Source organism: Mobula birostris, chromosome 25 (assembly GCF_030028105.1).
Source record: "Mobula birostris isolate sMobBir1 chromosome 25, sMobBir1.hap1, whole genome shotgun sequence".
Classification (NCBI taxonomy): domain Eukaryota; kingdom Metazoa; phylum Chordata; class Chondrichthyes; order Myliobatiformes; family Myliobatidae; genus Mobula; species Mobula birostris.
Genome location: NC_092394.1, coordinates 4,775,751 through 4,796,841, shown reverse-complemented (window position 1 = coordinate 4,796,841; position 21,091 = coordinate 4,775,751). Strand labels below are relative to the sequence as shown.

Below are 21,091 nucleotides of genomic sequence, written 5' to 3'. Positions count from 1 at the left end.
ACTCTATCAAGGCCTTACACCATTCAACGGTTTCTAATGAGGTCACCCCTCATTCTTCTAAATTCCAGTGAATACTGGTCCAGAGCCATCAAATGCTCCTCATATGACAAGCCATTCAATCCTGGAATCATTTATGTGAACCTCCTTTGAACCCTCTCCACTTTCAGCACATCTTTTTTAAGGAGCCCAAACTGCTTACCATACTCCAAGTGAGGCCTCATCAGTACTTTATAAAGTCTTAACATTACGTTATTCCAGTCCTCTTGAAATGAATGCTAAATTCCTATTTGCCTCTCTCACCACAGACCCTCCCTCAGTACCACCCCTCCCACAGTGTGACCCTCCCTCAGTACCACCCCTTCCACATGTGACCCTCCACCAGTACCACCCCCCCCGACAGTGTGACCCTCCCTCGGTACCACCCCCCTGACAGTGTGACCCTCCCTTGGTACCACCCCCCCCCCACAGTGTGTCCCTCCCTCGGTACCACCCCCCCCACAGTGTGACCTTCCCTCAGTACCACCCCCCACCACAGTGCGACCCTCCCTCGGTACCACCCCTCCCACAGTGTGACCCTCCCTCGGTACCACCCCTCCCACAGTGTGACCCTCCCTCGGTACCACCCCCCCACAGTGTGACCTACCCTTGGTACCACCGCCCCCCCCCACAGTGTGACCCTCCCTTGGTACCACCCCCCCACAGTGTGACCCTCCCTCGGTACCACCCCTCCCACAGTGTGACCCTCCCTCGGTACCACCCCTCCCACAGTGTGACCTTCCCTTGGTACCACCCCCCCACAGTGTGACCCTCCCTCAGTACCACCCCTCCCACAGTGTGACCCTCCCTCAGAAGAACCCTCCCCACAGTGTGACCCTCCCTCAGAAGAACCCCTCCTATGCTGGCAGGTCATTGTGTATACATTTTATTTAGAGATGCAGAGCAGAACAGGTCCTTCCAACCCTTCGATTTGCACCTCCCAGAAACCCACTTATTTAATGCTAGGCTAATTATAGGACAATTTTCCATGACCAATTAGCCTACTAACCGGTACGTCTTTGGACTCTGTGAGGAAACCAGAACACCTGGAGGAAACTCACATGGTTCATGGGGAGAATGTACAAGCTCCTTACAGATGACGGTAGAATTGAACTCTGGAAAGGCCCAAGTTGTAATTGTGTCATGATAACCGCTACATTACTGTGGTGTCTACATTCTGTTTTCCTTTGGTACTAACCTCCTCTTTCCCACCATTGAGCTCAACCTGCATGGAGCACTGTCACAGGAAAGCAGCATCCATCATCAGGGTCCCCCACCATCCAGGCCATGCTCTCTTCTCGTTGCTGCCGTCAGGAGCCTCAGGTCCCACACCAGCAGGTTCAGGATCAGTTATTACCCCTCAACCATGAAACAGAGGGAATAACTTCATTCAACTTCCCTTGCCCCATTACTGAACTGCTTCCACAGCCAATGGACACACTTTCAAGGACTCATCACCTCACATTCTTCATATCTATTGATTATTATTAGTATTATGTTTGATTTTGTTTTCTTTCTGTTTGCAGTTTGTCTTTTGCACATCTGCTTTCTTTCCATCTTGTTGTGTGCAGTTTTTCATTCTCTACTCTATTGTGAATGCCCACAAGAAAATGACTCTCCAGACATTTCATGATCTACTTATTAATACTTATTAACATACTTATTACAATATACTCATTAATAGGAGGGGAATAAAGGGTCGACAATTTGGGGAGAGATCCTTCATCAGGAGCCTCTGCCTTCTCAGCCAATTGGAGAACTAAAGGTCTCCAATACCATTCTCTTCCTGTCTCTGTTATTTTATTTACAAGTTACAAACTAGCAAGCTAACTCAGTCACAGACTGAGACACCCTGGCAGTTCCGATATGTCTTCCCCTGGTTTTCCACGGGCAGGGACCAGGATACTTCTGGGACGTTGGAGAAGCCGGTAACAGTTGTGTTGGTTTGCACAGGTTGTCTTTTTTATATAGGTTGATTCTCAATCTTTATCTGTTTGTGTACAGTTTCCTATGAATTCTATTGTATTGCTTTATTTTTCCTGCAAAAAATGAACTCAAGGTTATATATGGCAACATATAAATACTTCAATAATAAATTTTACTCTGTAGTTTGTGATCTTAGGGTACAAGTAAATGGTTCATGCAAAGTCCACAGGACTCTACTACTCATGTTCTCAATATTATTTGTGAATTACTATTTTGTTTTTCTTTTTGTAATTGCACTATGTGTTGTCCTTGCACGTTGGTTGTTGTCAGTCTTTGTGTGTAGACTTTTCATTGACTCTGTTGTATTTCTTTGTTCTACTGTGAATGCCTGCAGCAAAATGAAACTCAGGGTAGTATATGGTGACGTATGCATACTTTGACAATAAATTTACTCTGAGCTTTGAAAGTGACAACAAGTTAGAAAGAGAGGTAAAGAAGGTGTTTTCAGGTTGTTGGCGGTCCGACAGCTGACCCTGCAGGGAGGTGCACCCAATGCCCCTGCCCTCCGCCACCATCTCCTCACCTGATCCTGACCTCAGACGACCTTGGCAGTGGCAGTAAGCGGGCGTCTGCGGGGCCGTCTTGCCAGTTCAGTTCGTAACTCGCGTAGCTCCTCTTCCTCCTTGCCAGACTTAATTTCCTTCAGTAGGGGCAGCATGGTCCGCCAACTCCGTGCTGCCAGGGCATCACACAACAGTGGGTTAAACCCAGTCTGAACAGACAGGTTGGTGTGGGCCAAGGGCGAAGCGGGGCAGGTCAGATCAAGAGGGAGGAAGGAGAGGGGGAGGCCAGTGGGGGTGGAGAGAGGGGAGACTGGTAGTTGGAGGGGGAAGTGGAGACAGGAGGAGGAGAGATTGGAGTTGGGAGGGCAAGGGGTAATGAGAGTATGGAAAAGGGAATATAGCAAGGATTGTGAAGATGTAGAGTGTGGGGGTGATGTAAGGGGGAGGTGGTGAGGGTGTAGAGAAGGGCAGAGGGCAGGAAGAAAGGACAAAGAAAGGGGTGTGAACTGTCAGAGTGACAGAGAGGAGCAGATGTAGTAGAGGAGGTATTGCTCCTTACCTCCACGAGGATTCTTCCCCCTAATGGTCGAGTTTGACCTCATCACCTCAGAGAGTCCTGGTTCTTCATTGATGAGCCCAAGGTCAGTGTTCCACCTGTTCCAGTTTACCTCGTCCACCCTGCACAAAGTGGCATGGACAGGCTTGTTACCCTTTGGTGTCTGAGCCCTGGGAGCAGTGCAAGAACATGCCCCCAACACCCACAATACCCAACAATCACAACAGCGGCCCTGCCAACACTCTGCCACCTAATACCCATCATCTCCAACACCCAGTGACCTTAACATCAAACACCACATGGCCCCGATACTCAAACATCCAATGACCCCAATACCCAACAAATCCTAATACCCAACAACCCCAATACCAACACTGTGACCCCAATACTGTATCCAACAATCTCAATACCCAACATTTCCAACACCCAATGACCCCAAAACCCAACACCCAACAATCCCAATACCCATTGACCACAATTCCCAACACTCAATGACCCCCAATACCCAACACCCAATGACAATACCCAACATCCAATGACAATACCCAAAACACAATGACCCCAAAACCCAACACTCAGTGACTCCCACTATGCAACTCACCCAACACCAGCCCTCGTAACACTCAATGCACTCAACAATCCCAATACTCAACACCCAATGACTCCAATACCCAACACTTTATGACTCCAATACCCAATATTTTATGACTCCAATACCCAACACTCAATGACCACAATGCCCAACACCAAATGACCCCAATACCCAACACCCAATAATTCTAATACCCAACAACCCCAATACCAATACCCAACACCCAATGACCCCCAATACACAACTCACTGAACGCCAGCCCTCATAATGCTCACTGCACTCAACACCCTCAATACCCAACACACAATGACCCCAATATGCAACACACCCAACACCAGCCCCCATAACACCCACTGCATTCAACACCCACAAAACCCAACACTGTGACCCCAATACACAATACCCTGAACACAACACCCTGGTGTATCTCTCTATGGACAGCTGACTTTGGAGATCAATGCTGTGCCCTGGTCTAATTCTTCTTTACCTGAAGCACCATCTGAGATCCTCCTGTCCATCCAGGGTAACCCCGACAACCACAGGCTCCCCTGATCGGAACTGTGCCCGCAGGCATCGTGGCAGACTTTTCTCCAGATCTAGGATAGTGATGGCTCTCTGGCAAAGACACAGAGCCGACATTACAGAAAGACAGGCAAAGGGGAAGGCAGGATGGCCTGACTGCAAGGGTCAAGGTGTGTTTTTCAACAAAGTACTTGTCAATTTGTTTCTGAAATGAATTCTGCTAAAACTATCAAATCTAATTCAAGCAACAATTAAACTGGACTGACAGAAGTTTAATTTTACTCCAAAATAATCAAAGAAACACTGAAGAACATATCACCACACCAGTGATCGGTAGATTGGGGTTCAATTCCCACCGCTGCCTGTAAGGAGTTTGTACGTTCTCTCCATGACCATGTGGGTTTCCTCCCACATTCCAAAGATGTACAGGTTAGGGTTAGCGTTATTCAATTGTGGGCATGCTATTATGGCACCAGAAATGTGGCAACACTTGCGGCCTGCCCCCAGCTCACTGATTAAATTTGATATAAACAACACATTTTACTGTATGTTTAGATGTACTTGTGACACATAAAGATAATCTTTTAGTCATGACTAGGCTGTGGAGGGACAGGAACGGTCAACATTTCAGGCCAAGATCCTCTATCAGAACTGCGAGTGGAGAGGGAAATTAGCCATTAGGTAGGTGAGAGTGAGAGAGAGAGAGATGGATGGAGAGATGAGACTGGTGCCGAGTAGCCTCTTCCCTGATGGGAGTGGGACAAACAGTCCACGAGCAGGGTGGGTGGGCTCCTTCATAATATTGCTGGCCTTTTATCGGCACCTTTCTGCATATTTGCCCTTGATGTTGGGTAGGCTGGTGCCTGTGATGTGTTGGGCAGTTTTAACTGCCCATTGTAGAGCCCTACTGCCTGCCTTAGTGCAGTTTCTGTATCACAGAGTGATGCAGCATGTTAGGATGCTTTGAACTGCGCATGTGCTGAAGGACATGAGTATTGATGGTGTAACAGTGAACTATCTAATTTCAGGAAACCCATCACCCTCTTCCCTATGTTTCCACTCCCACTCTCACTGGTCAGCTCTCCATCCCACCCCTCCCTCCCTTTCCCTATGGTCACCTTTTCTATCATTTCTTCACAAACCTCACCCCCACTGTCACCTACTCACTGCCCACCCCCATCTGGATCCAGAGTTACAATCATTTTGTTCTCCTTTACACTCGTACTGAAGAATGACAATAAACAATCTTGAATCTTGGGCTAAGGGCTACTCCAGCAGAATGTGAAATGTTGACCTTCTAGTTCCAAATACATATGGGCCTGGCCTCCCTATCCAAGGACAGAATAACAGAGAGATGCAATTTGCATCCTAGGAGAATGGGGACAGATTTTCTAATAATGAGATACTCAACAGACTGGATCTGTGAGACCTGTCAGACTGATCAGACCTGTCAAAGTCAAGGTAGATTTATTATTGAAGTATGTATATGTCAGGAGTCCCCAACCTTTTTTGCACTGCGGACCAGTTTAATATTGACAATATTCTTGCGGACCGGCCGACGGGGGGGGGCAGGGTGTTAATCACGACTGGAATATAGGTGATAAATCAACTATAAGTCACTTACAAGAGGCTAATACACTCAATTTTGTTTCTAAAAGGGTTTATCTAACGAATTTAATATTAAACACATAGTGCATATTTTCCTCGCATGAATATAGTGGTAAGTCAATTATAAGTCAATAGCATCATAACATTTTAAGTAACATTTGGATATTAAACGTTTGTTTTTTACTCATTGAGTAGTTGTAGGTTAATGACCAACTGATCACCTCGCGTGCGTTCAAGTTCAACAGTGGGCGTGACAGGGAATGAGGAACGGTGCAGCTGACTCTTATCATTTCATATTGCCAAATCATATTGTTTCCTCGTGGCCCGGTAGCACATGCTTTGCGGCCCGGTGGTTGGGGACCACTGGTATATGTCACCATATACTATCTGGAGATGCATTTTCATGCAGGCATTCACAGTAAATACGAAGAAACACAATAGAATCAATGAAAAAAACGCAAACAAAGATGGATAAGCAAGCGTGGTAGTGTAGCAATTAGCACGATGCTATTACAGTTCGAGTGTCAGAGTAGGGAGTTCAATTCCAGCATCCTCTGTAAGCAAATTTGGAAATTCCTCCCTGTGTGTGTGGGTTTTCTGCGGTGCTCCAGTTTCCTCTCATATTCCAAAGATGTATGTGTTAGTAGGTTAATCGGTCACTGAAAACTGTCCTGTGATTAGGCCAGGGTTAAATGGGGGATTGCTGGGCAACGCGGCTCGAAGAGCTGGAAGGGCCTGTTCTGTGCTGTATCTCTAAATAAAATTAAAATCAAAATTAAAAACAAACTAATTTGCAGAGGACAACAAATTGTGCAAATACAAAAAGAAAAAATAATGATGATAACACAATTTGTAGAGTCCTTCAAAGTTCAAAGTAAAATGGAATGTAAAGTGAGCCTATCGGTTGTGGACTGAGTTCAGAGTTAAAGTGAGTGAAAGTTAGCCATTCTAGTTAAGAAACCTGATGGTTGAAGAGTAATAACTGTTCCTGAACTGGTGGTGAGGGTCCTGAGGCTCCTGTAGCTTCTTCCTGACAGCAGCAAAAAGAAGAGAGAATGGCCTGACTGGGCTAAACAAACTCAATTAGGCAACTTGGTTGACATGGACAAACTGGGCTGAAGGTCTGAAGTGTTGTCCTTACCCTGAGGGTATATGATGGGACAACATAGAGAAAGACAAGACTGTCCTCAGCGTGAGAGTGCACGATGAGACAACATAGAGGAAGGTGACTCTGACCCTGCCCTGACCGTTTATAATGAGACAACATAGAGGAGGGTGACTCTGTCTCTGCCCTGACAGTGTATAATTGGGCAACGTAGAGGAGGGTGACTTTGTACCCTTCACCCTGCTGGAGAGCCTGAAGAACATTTACCTGAAGTTTCCAGATACTTTTACTGTCCTTGGAAATCGTTTCCACAGTTTTGCTCATCCGGGCGATGAGCATGTTGAGCAGGAGGATGTAGGTAAGGATGACGTATGATAACAACAGGAAGATGAACACCTCCTTGAACCTGTAGTCCTCCGTGAATTCCAGGTCCCCCATCCCGATGGTGAATCGGAACAGCTCTAAGGAAGTTGTCTCAAAGCTCTTGTAGGTGGTGTCCTTTCGGCAGCCGGGCTTGGTGTTGTTGTACACACCGTCCTCGATCAACACCACTAAAGCTGTAGCAGGAAGGAGGTGGGTTATGAAAGCATGCCTGAGGCAACCATACGAAAGCCCTTACAGTGGCGGGATTGAATGCGGGTTGTATGTTAACGTGCTGCCCCATGGTAAGACTGTAACCATCCACCTTACCTATGTCCCTCTGAGTTTTACAAACCTTCATAAAGTCACCCTTCAGCTTCCACTGCTTTAGGGAAAACAATCCTAGCCTACCAAGTTTCTCACTGTAACTCAAACCCCGAGGCTTGGCTGCCACAGTAAGCACGATGCAATTACAGCTCGGGGCATCAGAGTTCGGAGTTCAGTTCTGACAACCTCTGTGAGAATTTCTGTGAGTTCTTCCCGTATGTGTGTGGGTTTCCTCCAGGTGTCCTGTCTTCCTCCCACAGTCCAAAGGTGTGCTGGTTAGTAGGTTAATTGGTCATTGTAAATTGTCCTGTGATCAGGTTAGGGTTAAATAGGTGGGTTGCTGGGTGCAGCGGCTCATTGGGCCCGTTCTGCTCTGTATCTCTAAAATTAAATAAATGAATAAAAATACTGACACCCCTCAATAATTTAGAGATCCACAGGAGACTGCAGATGCTGGAACACAGAGCAAGAAACAATCTACTGAAAGAACGTGGTGGGTGGTGGGGAAAACTGTCAATAGTTTGAGTCAAATCCCTGCATCACGATTGAGAGGAGAAGGGAGATGGTTTGCATACCGACGGCCGTGGAGACCAGGTCATGGGATGTGCGGTACTTATTGCAGAGGGTGATAGCTTTTTGGTTAGTACACTGTCAACGTCTATGGAGAGAAGGTAGGAGAATTGGGTTGAGAGGGATATAAACCAGCCATGATAGAATGGTGGAGCAGACCTGATGGGCTGAATGGCCTAATTCTGCTCCTATGGACTGACCCCATTTCCTCCACACCACCCCTCAGTACATAACCTTCCATCCCTTTACACTCTTAAATTAAAATAGCTATACACTCTAGAGATACAGCATGGTAACAGGCCCTTCCAGCCCAACGAGGCTACTCCACCCAATTCCACCCATGAGACCAATTAACAACTCTTCATTGCCTTCCATAGATGCTGCCTGGCCTGTTGAGTTTCTCCAGCATTTTGTGTGTGTTGCTCTGATTTCCAGCATCTGTGGGATCTCTTGTGTTTATGACCAACTCAGCCACTAACATCTTTGGAATGTGGGAGGAAAAGGGAACACCCAGAGGAAACCCACATGGTCACGGGGAAAATGTTCAAAGCAGGTTCACGAAAATGATTCCAGGGTTAAACGACTTGTCATATGAACAGCATTTGATGGCTCTGGGCCTGCATTCAATGGTATTCTGAAGAATGAGAGGTGACCTCATGGAAACCTATCGAATGGCGAAAGGCCTTGATAGAACAGATGTGGAGACGATGTTTCCTATGGTGAGAGTATCTAAAGCCAAAGAACACAGTGTCAAAATAGAGGGGCGTCCTTTAAGAACGGACATGTGGAGGAACTGCTTTAGTGGCAAATCTGTGGAATTCGTTGCCACAGGCAGCTGTGGAGGCCAAGTCATTATGAAAATTTAAGGCAGAAGTTGACAGATTTTTGATTGGTCAGGGCATGAAGGGATATAGGGGGAAGGCAGGAGACCACTACTTTTCAGTCATCTGTCAATGATTTAGGTAGTGGAATTGATAGCTCTGTGGCAAAGTTTGTGGATGAAAGATAGGGGGAGGGGTAAGTAGTGCTGAGGTAGGTAATGTTGAAAGGACTAGATAAGGTGGATGTGGAGAGGATGTTTCCTCTGGTGGGGGTATCCAAAACTAAAGGGCACAGCCTCAAAATCGAAAGGGGGGGGGGTGACCTTTTAGAATAGAGATAAGGAGGAAATTATTTAGTCAGAGTGGTAAATCTGTGGAATGCTCTGTCACAGACTAATCAGGAATCTATCAACTTCCACTTTGAATATACCCAAGTCCGTGGGTATATTCAAAGTGGAAGTTGATAGATTCCTGATTAGTCATCAAGGGATATGGTGAGAGGGCAGGTGTATGGGGTTGAATGGGATCCGGATCAGCCATGATGAAATGGCAGAGAAAATTTGATGGGCTGAATGGCCTAATTCTGCTCCTATGTCTTATGGAGACTGGGGCTGAGAGAAAAAATGGATCAGTCATGATAAAATGGCAGGGGAGATAAGATGAGCCAAGTGACCTAATTTTGTTCCTATTACTTAAGGTTTTATTGTAGGATTTTCTGTTCAAAGGGATTGGTGTTTCCATCCCAGGCCATGATGCAGCCAGTCAATACACCCTCCACTACACATTTACAACTACCTGTTACAAATGTGGAGAGCATTCTGATGGGTTACATCACCATCTGGTATATGGGTGTCACTGCACAGCATCAAAATAAGCTGTACAAAGTTGTGGACTCAGTCAGCTGCATCATGGGCACCAGCCTCCCCAGCATCCAGGACATCTTCAAGGAGCGATGCCTCAAAAAGGCAGCATCCATCATTAGGGGCACCTATCACCTAGTACATGCCCTCTTCTCATTGCTACCGTCAGGAAGGAGGTACAGAAGCTTGAAGACACACACTCAATGATTCAGGACAGCTTCTTCCCCTCTGCCATCTGATTTTTGAATGGGTATTGAACCCACTTACTACTTTTTTTTCTCTTTGCACTATTTATTCAATTTAACTTTTTTAGTATAATGTGTATAACATATATATATATATATATATATATATATATATATATATATAAATACTGTACTTAATTGTCATTTACAGTTTTTATTATTATGCACTACTGGCACATAACAACAAATTTCACGACATATGCCCATGATATTAAACCTGATTCTGATTTATTGGTTCCATCAGCGAGTACACAGCTCGAGGCCCGGAGGTTAAAGTCCTGTGAAGTTTAGACGTTGAAGCCCAAAGATCAAAGACCTGGGGTCGGCCTGTCCTGAGGTTGGAGGCCTGATGCCTGATGTTTACAAATGTGAGAGTCTAGAGGCAAGGACTGGGGGCTGGAGGCCTGGAGGCAGCCTGTCCGGAGGTTGGAGGCCTCTTTGTGTGTGAGTGGGTGGGAAAGGGTCTGCTTTGCTCTTATAAACACAAGATCTCAGCCCAAAATGCTCACTGATTATACCTCCCCACAGATGCTGTTTAACCTGTTGAGTTCCTCTAGCATTTTGAGTGTGTAACTATTGATGCTTGCGTTGTTCTGCTCAACACTGTGAGCATGTTTTGTTGTCACCCCCACCCCGCCCAACATGATCTTATGCTGTACTGGTTGTTAAAGCAAACAACAGATTTTTCTGTATATTTAACATACACGTAAAGTCATAGAAAAAGGCAGCACAGAAACAGGCCCTTCAGCCCATCTATTCCATTCTGAACCATTTGAACCTGCACCTGGACCATAGCCCTCCATATCTCTCCCATTCATGTACCTACCCAACCTCCTCTTAAACACTTGAAACTGAAATTGCATGCACCACTTGTGCTGGTAGCTCATTCCACACCTTCACCGCCCTTTGAGTGAGGAAATTTCCCCTCATGTTCCCCTTAAACTTTTCACCTTTCACCCTTAACCCATGGCCTCTGGCTGTAGTCCCACCCAACCTCAGTGAAAAAAGCCTACTTGCATTTACTCTTTCTATACCCCTCATAATTTTGTAAACCTCTATCAAATCTCCTCTCAGTCTTCTACATTCCAAGGAATAAAGTCCTGATCTTGTGATTAATGAAGGAATCTGAATTTGGCACTGATGTGGCCCAGATATTGATTTAAAGGTAAAAGTCACAATGCAGGTAAATGGGAGAAGTATAGACACAGAGGACATACACATCTACAGAGCAAAGGCACATCCACTCATGCATCAGGGAGTCTCATGGTTTCTTCCATCCCTGAAAGGCATACAATTAAGCTCACCTGCTCCAAATCCAAAGAGAAACACGACATAGACAAGAAGGAAGCTCATCAGGTCCGTCAGGATGATCTGTGGGGAACACATAAATGGTGTGAGGTGTCCGCGGGAGGGGATTGTCAAGTGCCTTGATTTGTCTACCATTACCGGCCAGATTTCTTGGAGGCCACCCATTTCAATTCAGTTTTTCCCGTTCCCATTCCCATTCTGACATGTTGGTCCATGGTCTTCTCCACCACCATGATGAGGCCACACTTAGGTTGGAGAAATTCCTCCTATTGCATCTCAGTAGATGCCAACATGATGGCATGAATATCGATTTCTCTGACTTCCAGGAATTTCTCCCCTCCTCTCTCTTTTTCCATTCCCTATTCTGGTTCCCCTCTTACTCCCCTTCTTCACACGTGCCCATCACTCCCTCTGGTTCCCCTTTCTCCAATGGTCCATTGTCCTCTTCCATCAGATTCCTTCTTCTTCAGCCCTTTACCTTTTCCACTAGTCACCTCCCAGCTTCTCCCTATACCACACTTTGCCCACCAACCCACCTTCCACCTCACCTACTACCCGCCAGCTTGTACTCTTTCCCCTCCCGACGACCTTCTTACTCCGGCTTCTCCCTTCTTCCTTTCCAGTCCTGATGAAGGGTTTCAGCCCAAAACAACAATGCCTTCCATAGATGCTTCCTTTCCCTCTTATTTCTCTCCTTTCTTCCCATTGGTTTGTTTCTTCCCTCCATGTCTCTTATCTGCCTTCTTCTTTCTCTCTCCAATTAAAGCCAGCCTCTCGCTCTCGCTCTTTTTTCTGATCTGTCAATCTCCTATCCTTTCCTGTTCTTCCTGTCTCTCTCTCTATCCCTCTGTAACTAAAACCAGCCTCTCTTCCCCCCCCCATACTTCTGATCTCTATTGCTCTTCTCTCTTTCCCTCACTTCTGTTCCTCTCTCTCTTCCTTCCACCTTTCTCTCACCCTTTCATGTGCTGGATCTGAGTGGTGTTCAGTCAGTTCACTTTACCTTTTGCATCATCACACTGTAGATGCCCATTTGCTGGAAGCCTCGTGTGTAGTACAGTGTATTGATCCAGCCGATCGCAGGGAAATCACCAGGAAGCCCACATACTCTGCCTGCCCACATGTGTACAGCACAGCTGCAGCCAGCAGAACCACAGACTGGATGAAGCTGCAAGGAACAGGCACGTGGGATTCAATGGGAAATATTAAAAAAGCAGAGTATTGACTTTGACAAACAGAAAATTTAGGGCATATTCTTGAGTTAGGGTATATCGCAAATATTAAGTTCACCAGCAACCAATCTTCAGACATGAACATGGATTGTAGATTGAATTTAAAATGCAGCCCTGAACAATGGTTTTCCTGGAGCTGCAGGCTGGGGTTGATTGCAAACCAGACAATGCTGATTAACATTCATTTTGGGTGTCTGGAGTGTGGGTGTAAAGAAGGAGGTGTGTGAAAACTATATGTAATTCAAAGGAAGCATTGTAGGTACATTGTAAATATAGGATTGTCCTGCTGTTACCTTTGATCTTTAGCATATAAAAATGTCATGTTATGTTGGGTTGAACAGGCCTCTTCCTGCAAAGGTGTCTCAATATGAAGCCTGCTGCTCGTTTTTGTTGAATAAGACACTTTTGTATCCATTAGCTTCAGTGTCTCTCTGGTGACTTTGTTCATGCTACAAGAGTACAGACATTCGGCAGGTCAGGCAGCATCTGTAGAGAGGAAACATTTCAGCCTGAAGACCCTTGTGTCAGAACCTAAGGGGAGTCTGAATGAGCACCTGAATGGGCCAGGACTAGGGGGCCAAGTGCTGGAAGGAGGTCAGTATGGATGGGGGAGGGGGGACTGCATGAATGGCCTGGATCCATGCTGTATGAGTCTGTGTGAACACCAGTTTCTCCCTCCAGAGGCTGGCTAGCCTGCTGCTTTTTCCAGGTAAGAATCTATATCAGTACAACACTACAGAGGCTCTCCAGCCCACGATATTGTGCCAATCTTTCAATTTACTCTAAGATCAATCTAACCCTCCCTCCCACATAGCCGTCCAGCTTCTGTGTGCCTATTTAAGGGTCTCTTAAATGTCCCTAATAAATCTGCCTCTGTCACCACCCCGGCAATGGATTTCAGGAACTTACTACTCTGTGTAAAAAAAAAAACTACCTCTGACCTCTAAACTTTCCTCAACTCACTTTGAATATCATCTGGAGTTAGTCATTTCCACCCTGGGAGAAAGTCTCTGGCTGTCCACTCGATCTATGTCTCTTGTTTCATTGTATACCTCGATCAAGTCACCTTTCATCCTCCTTTACTCCAAAGAGAAAAGGCTTAGCTGCCTCAACTTTTCCTCATAAGACATGCTCTCCAATCCAGGCAGCATTCCGGTAAACCTCTGAACTTTCTCTAAAGCTTCCACATCCTTCCTATAATGAAACGACCAGAACTGGGCACAACCACCCATTTTAGGTGGAATTCAGGAAACAAGGACCCAGTTAACACAGTGCTTTCAGACACAGGCACATTGTTGATCTGCAGTTACCTCGGTAAGGTTCACAGCTCGGCTGTGATGCAGAGTTTAGAGTTGAGGCTCCAGCCAGAAGGTGTGAATTTCCACAGCGGAAGGCAGAGGAAAGCTAACAGCAGGAATTTAAATGCCCAGGTCCCAGGAAGGCTAGTGGCAGACCTGCCTGGGCGAGTACTCCTCCAGTCCCTGCCTTGCCAGGTTGTTTTCCCTTTCACATGTCCACTCTGGGTGGGGGCGGAGATGTAGGGAAGGTGGCATAAATAGAGGCACCAGAGGGGGGTGATGAGGGAGAGAAGGGTACGAGAGGGCGTAGAGAGGAGGAGAAGGGTGGAGGGGGGAAAGGGTGAAATAAGGGGGAAGGGAGAGGGGAGAGAGTGGGAGGAGGGATAAAAGAAGAAAGGGGAGAGGCAGCTGCAGGGAGGAGGGGAGGGGGAATGTGGGGGGAGGAGGGGGAGAGTGGAGAAAGGAGGGGAGGTGGAACAAGAGGTCAGTTTATTGGACAGAGCAGAGGCTGTCCGGATGGAATGGCTGCTGGCCGACCTGGAGTGCACAACGAGAGTCAACTGAGCAATGCGACATTTAGGGACTTACAAGAGAATATCACAGTAGCCATCGATAGATATCGACTTGGGAGTCCTTCTCCTCCGTAGAAACACCTCTTCAATCTGAGGAGGGAGCAAAGGACACGCAATCATTCCTGATAACCCAAAATTGGCCTCATTAAACTTACAGCCATCTCTCAAACCAAGCACAACCTGGATCATGTCTTAGTAAACTCCTGTTCCTGAGATTAGTAAAGATACTTATCCAGGGGTTTTGGGAGTGGGCAGTGGAGTGTTCTGCCTGGTGATGTTCCAGGGGTACGTCCATGTCAGGATATCGACGAGGGAAAGCACAGTGCCCATGGGTACCAAGGAGGTATTCCGGGACCGCCGGGTGCCACAGGGATAAATCACATTGTAAGTAAGGATGGAAGTGTTTTAATTTACTTCATATTAGTCACTGTTCTTGTCTCTGTTTGTTGTCGTATTGTAGATTTGTAATTTGCAAGAAATGCAGTTTTGTAAAAAAAAGACACAACTTGCATGAGCAAAAGTGATTTAAATGGTCTCTGTCCCAAGGGGGATATCAGAGATTTCTGATGCTGCAATCTGGATCAACACACTGGTATTCAGAACATCTTCAAGGAGCAATGCCTCAAAAAGGTGATGTGGATCAATAAGGAGCCCCATTACCCAGGTCATGCCTTGTTCTCATTGCTACCATCAGGAAGGAAGGTGAAGGCACACACTCAGCGATTCAGGAACAGCTTCTTCCCCTCTGCCATCGGATTTCTGAATGGGCACTGAACCCATGAACACTACCTCACTACTTTTTTATTTCTATTTTTGCACTACGCATTTAATTTAACTATTATTTCTACACAGTTTACAATTCACCAGTTGCTTCTATTATCGCTGTACTGCTGCCGCTGTTAACAGATTTCATGTGATATTAAACCTACTCGTCCAGTGGCTCAGCCACTCCAACACAGACAGTGGTGGCCCTACATTGGTTAGAGTCGACCATGGATGTTTCTTTCTTTCTTTGTACATAGATACAGCATCCAAAAGGCCCTTCCAGCCTGTCGAGCTGCACCACCCAGCAAGCCCCAAGTCTAACCCTAGCCTAATCACAGGACAATTTACCTACTACCTGGTGCACCCTTGGACCGTGGGAGGAAATCCACACAGGGAGAACGTACAAACTCCTTCTAGGCAGCAGCAGGAAATGAACCGGGTCACCAGTGCTGTAAAGCATTGTGGTAACCACCACACTACCGTGCCAGCCCAGCTGTCCACATCAAGGTCGATATGCAGGCCAGGGAGGAACAGTACAGGGAGCAAGCTGTTGCCCATGCAGAAGGCTCCTCCCTCTCCAACCAGCTGATGAATTGAAAGAAACAGCATTTTGGCACCAGCGGTGTCGCAGGAGTTGCTGATCTGTGTCAATCTCAACAGAGCACTGTCTTAGAGACTCCAGCTCCAGAGTTCTCCTTAGGGTTTACTCCTGAAGCCTCCCCATGAGTAGCTGTAGCGCCAAGGCACTGGAGATTTCCTTCTCTTAAATCAGTTGTCAACCACAGTTGACGAGTCCCATGTGCTGGGAGTGACTAGCTTTAAGTTGTCAGTAACCTGCATTTTCTGCCCGTGGAAACAGTTCACATCAGCTTCAGATATTGGAAGTAAAGGGCAGGATGTCCTCTTCCTGTCCTATGCTGACAGAAAAGAGAGGGGCCGAGTAGCCTGGGACCAACCCTGCTCCACCCCGGGACTGGGAAGTGCAAGTTCTCACCCCCTGGAAGAAGAGGTAGAGGGCTCCGAGCACCATCACACACTGTCCGCTCAGACGCAGGTATCCTTTGACGTTGCGCTCAATCTCAAAGGGAGGCTGCAGCAGGAACAAAGTGGGACAAGGTTTATCTGCAGAGGGTCTGTATGAAGTGGCAACCCCAAACACACAGATGATGCAATACTCCCTGTCTCCCCTCCCAAACCGTGACTCTTCGTCAGTACTACCCCTCCAACAGTGTGACCTTCCCTCAGTACCAACCCCCACAGTGTGACCCACCCACAGTACCACCCCTCCCACAGTGTGACCCTCCCTCAGTATCACCCCTCCCACAGTGTGACTCTCCCACAGTACCACCCCCCCACAGTGTGACCCTCCCTCAGTACCACACCCCTCCACACTGTGACCCTCCCTCAGTACCACCCCTCCCACAGTGTGACCCTCCCACAGCGTGACCCTTCCTCAGTACTACCCCTCCCACAGTGTGACCCTCCCTCAGTACCACCCCCCCACAGTGTGACCCTCCCTCAGTACCACCCCTCCCACAGTGTGACCTTCCCTCACTACCACACCCCTCCACAGTGTGACTCTCCCTCAGTACCACACCCCTCCACAGTGTGACCCTCCCACAGTGTGATACTCCCTCAGTACCACCCCTCCCACAGTGTGGCCCTCCCCTCAGTATCACCCTCCCACAGTGTGACACTCCCTCAGTACCACCCCTCCCACAGTGTGACCCTCCCTCAGTACCACCCCTCCCACAGTGTGACCCACCCACAGTACCACCCCTCCCACAGTGTGACCCTCCCTCAGTATCACCCCTCCCACGGTCTGACACTCCCTCAGTACCACCCCTCCCACAGTGTGACCCTCCCTCACTACCACACCCCTCCACAGTGTGACCCTCCCACAGTGTGATACTCCCTCAGTACCACCCCTCCCACAGTGTGACTCTCCCTCAGTACCACCCCTCCTACAGTGTGACACTCCCTCAGTATCACCCTCCCACAGTGTGACACTCCCTCAGTACCACCCCTCCCACAGTGTGACCCTCCCTCAGTACCACCCCTCCTACAGTGTGACACTCCCTCAGTATCACCCTCCCACAGTGTGACTCTCCCTCAGTACCACCCCTCCTACAGTGTGACATTCCCTCAGTACCACCCCTCCCACAGTGTGACCCTCCCTCAGTACCACCCCTCCCCACAGTGTGACACTCCCTCAGTACCACCCCTCCCACAGTGTGATACTCCCTCAGTACCACCCCTCCCACAGTGTGACCCTCCCTCAGTACCACCCCTCCCACAGTGTGACCCCCCCTCAGTAACACCCCTCCCACAGTGTGGCCCTCCCTCAGTATCACCCCTCGCACAGTGTGACCCTCCCTCAGTACCACCCCTTCCACAGCGTGACTCTCCCTCAGTATCACCCCTCCCACAGCGTGACTCTCCCTCAGTACCACCCCTCCCACAGTGTGACTCTCCCTCAGTACCACCCCCCACAGTGTGACCCTCCCTCAGTACCACCCCTCCCACAGCATGACCCTCCCTCAGTACCACCCCTCCCACAGTGTGACTCTCCCTCAGTACCACCCCTCCCACAGTACCGTCCCCTCCAGTGTGACCCTCCCTCAGTACCACACCCCTCCACATTGTGACCCTCCCTACCACCCCTCCCACAGTGTGACCCTCCCTCAGTACACCCCTCCACACTGTGACCCTCCCTCAGTACCACCCCCCCGTGTGACCCTCCCTCAGTACCACCCCTCCCACAGTGTGACCCTCCCTCAGTACCACCCCTCCCAAAGTGTGACCCTCCCTCAGTACCACCCCTCCCACAGTGTGACCCTCCCTCAGTACCACCCCTCCCATAGCGTGACCCTCCCTCAGTACCACCCCTCCCCACAGTGTGACCCTGCCTCAGTACCACCCCTCCCACAGTGTGACCCTCAGTACCACCCTCCCACAGTGTGACCCTCCCTCAGTACCACCCCTCCCACAGTGTGACCCTCCCTCAGTACCACACCCCTCCACAGTGTGACCCTCCCTCAGTACCACCCCTCCCACAGTGTGACTCTCCCTCAGTCCCACCCCTCCCACATTGTGACCCCCCCCTCAGTACCACCCCTCCCACAGTGTGGCCCCCCCTCAGTATCACCCCTCCCACAGTGTGACCCTCCCTCAGTACCGCCCCTCCCAGTGTGACCTTCCCTCAGTACCACCCCTCCCACAGTGTGCCCCCCTCAGTACCACCCCTCCCATAGCGTGACCCTCCCTCAGTACCACCCCTCCCCACAGTGTGACCCTGCCTCAGTACCACCCCTCCCACAGTGTGACCCTCCCTCAGTATCACCCCTCCCACAGTGTGACCCTCCCTCAGTAACGCCCATCCCACAGTGTGACCCTCCCTCAGTATCACCCCCCACAGTGTGACCTTCCCTCAGTATCACCCCTCCCACAGTGTGACCCTCCCTCAGTATCATCTCTCCCACTGAGGGATCCTCACTTGGCATTGTCCCCTACCATATGACACTCTCTCAGTCTCCCCTCATGCAGTAATGCATGATCAACATGCAGTGTGTGGACTCCACAATGACCCCTGCAGCTGGGTCTGAGGGGTAAGGAACCACACCTAACACCCAGCCTGGCCTACAATCACAGAGAGATTTGCCGCACCTTCCTGCCCTCGATCCGGTTGTAGGCTGTCACAGTGAAGATGACCATATAAGCCAAATACACGATGAACTTGAAGTAAAAGATGAACCTGGCAAAGTTGTTCCACTTCTCCTGAAGCAGGTGTTTCAGAGGCTCAAGGAACAGCATCTCATGTCGGTTCTGGCAGAGGGAGAGAGCATTAGCAGAGCTGGGGTGAGTGCCATACTGAAATTCCAAGTGGTCGCAGCATGGGGAGCTGCAGTCCACTGTTACTGAATCCAAGAACAGACATAGACAGACAGACAGACAGACAGACAGACACACACACACACACACACACACACACACACACACACACACACACACACACACAGAAATAGGACGGTGTGTATGAGGCTTCACTCTGTGCCTGACCCCAGGTGTATGTTATGGGTGGTGTAGAGGGAGTTTTGCTCTATATCCAGTTCTGGGAGTGTGTGATGGGACGGTACAGAGGGAGTTTCCCCTCCTAGCCCCTTTCCCATACCCACTGACAATCCCAAAGTGCAGAGGAAAGCGGGACCATCCAACGACGCCCCCTCCACCAACTCTCCCGACTCCTGGTCTGAGCACGGGGCTGGGGAGGGACTCGTCATTTACCGGCGTTTCGCTGCCATACACAATGATCTCCAGCACGGAATTCTTCTCGTATGTGTCGAGGGACGAAAGGTCGTACAGCGAGGAGTGTACTGGTCCATACGCCCACTCCTGGAACTTCCTGGACAGGTGTCGGCATTCCTCCTCCCGCATCTCTCTCCCAATGATGTGCTTGAGGATCTGAGGAGAGACACCATCCACAGGGATTTACAGTGAGAGAGCATAACGGGAGGGCCAGGAAAGTGGAGCGAGTTTGTCAGTCAAACCCCCGACAGAGACCGGCACTGGCTCTATCTGACGTGGGGCTAATAGAGCATCGCACTGTGTTGGGGGGGTGGTACTGAGCGAGGGTCACACTATGGGAGGGTGGTACCGAGGGAGGGTCACACTGTGGGAGGGATAGCACCGAGGGAGGGTCACACTGTGGGAGGGTGGTACCGAGGGAGGGTCACACTGTGGGAGGGTGGTACCGAGGGAGGGTCACACTGTGAGAGGGGTGGTACCGAGCGAGGGTCACACTATGGGAGGGTGGTACCGAGGGAGGGTCACACTGTGGGAGGGGTAGCACAGAGGGAACGTCACATTGTGGGAGGGGTGGTACCGAGGGAGGGTCACACTGCAGGAGGGGTGGTACCGAGGGAGCGTCACACTGCGGGAGGGGTGGTACCGAGGGAGGGTCACACTGCGGGAGGGGGGGGTACCGAGGGAGCGTCACACTGCGGGAGGGGTAGCACCGAGGGAGTGTCACACTGCGGGGGGGGGGGGGTGGTACCGAAGGAGGGTCACACTGTGGGAGGGGTGGTCCTGAGGGAGGGTCGCACTGTGGGAGGGGTGGTACTGAGGGAGGGGCACACTGGGAGGGGGTGGTACTGAGGGAGGGTCACATTGTGGGAGGGGTGGTACTGAGGGAGGGTCACACTGTGGGAGAGGTGGTACTGAGGGAGGGTCACACTGTGGGAGAGGTGATACTGAGGGAGGGTCACACTGTGGGAGGGGTGGTACCGAGGGAGAGTCACACTGTGGGAGGGGTGGTACCGAGGGAGAGTCACAATGTGGGAGGGGGTGGTATTGAGGGAGGGTCACACTGTGGGAGGGGTGGTACAGAGGGAGGGTCACACTGTGGGAGGGGTGGTACTGAGGGAGGGTCACACTGTGGGAGGGGTGGTACCGAGGGAGGGTCACACTGTGGTAGGTGGTACTGAGGGAGGGTCACACTGTGGGAGAGGTGATACTGAGGGAGGGTCACACTGTGAGGGGTGGTACCGAGGGAGAGTCACACTGTGGGAGGGGTGGTACCGAGGGAGAGTCACAATGTGGGAGGGGGTGGTATTGAGGAAGGGTCACACTGTGGGAGGGGTGGTACTGAGGGAGGGTCACACTGTGGTAGGTGGTACTGAGGGAGGGTCACACTATGGGAGGGGTGGTACTGATGCAGTTCTCTGTCATACTCTGGTTAACCATCCTGTCTACCTATCTGTCCTCCTCACCATCTCTCTGACCTGTCACACCCTCCTTCACTCTCTATTCTGTCACACAGCCCCTGC

At 49.5% G+C, this 21,091-nt stretch overlaps 1 protein-coding gene across 1 annotated transcript in view; it reads right to left on the bottom strand.

Moving 5' to 3' along the window:
• Nucleotides 1-2,544: 2,544 nt before the first annotated feature.
• Nucleotides 2,545-21,091, bottom strand: part of LOC140187914 (transient receptor potential cation channel subfamily V member 1-like) — a 46,295-nt gene continuing 27,748 nt past the window's right edge. Inside the window, 11 exon segments of the mRNA XM_072243774.1 lie at nucleotides 2,545-2,697; nucleotides 3,085-3,203; nucleotides 4,161-4,288; nucleotides 7,176-7,465; nucleotides 11,396-11,462; nucleotides 12,403-12,482; nucleotides 12,485-12,567; nucleotides 14,518-14,591; nucleotides 16,261-16,356; nucleotides 18,933-19,091; nucleotides 19,551-19,727. Of these exon segments, the coding sequence (XP_072099875.1) occupies nucleotides 2,558-2,697; nucleotides 3,085-3,203; nucleotides 4,161-4,288; nucleotides 7,176-7,465; nucleotides 11,396-11,462; nucleotides 12,403-12,482; nucleotides 12,485-12,567; nucleotides 14,518-14,591; nucleotides 16,261-16,356; nucleotides 18,933-19,091; nucleotides 19,551-19,727 (1,413 nt within the window). The 3' untranslated portion in view covers nucleotides 2,545-2,557.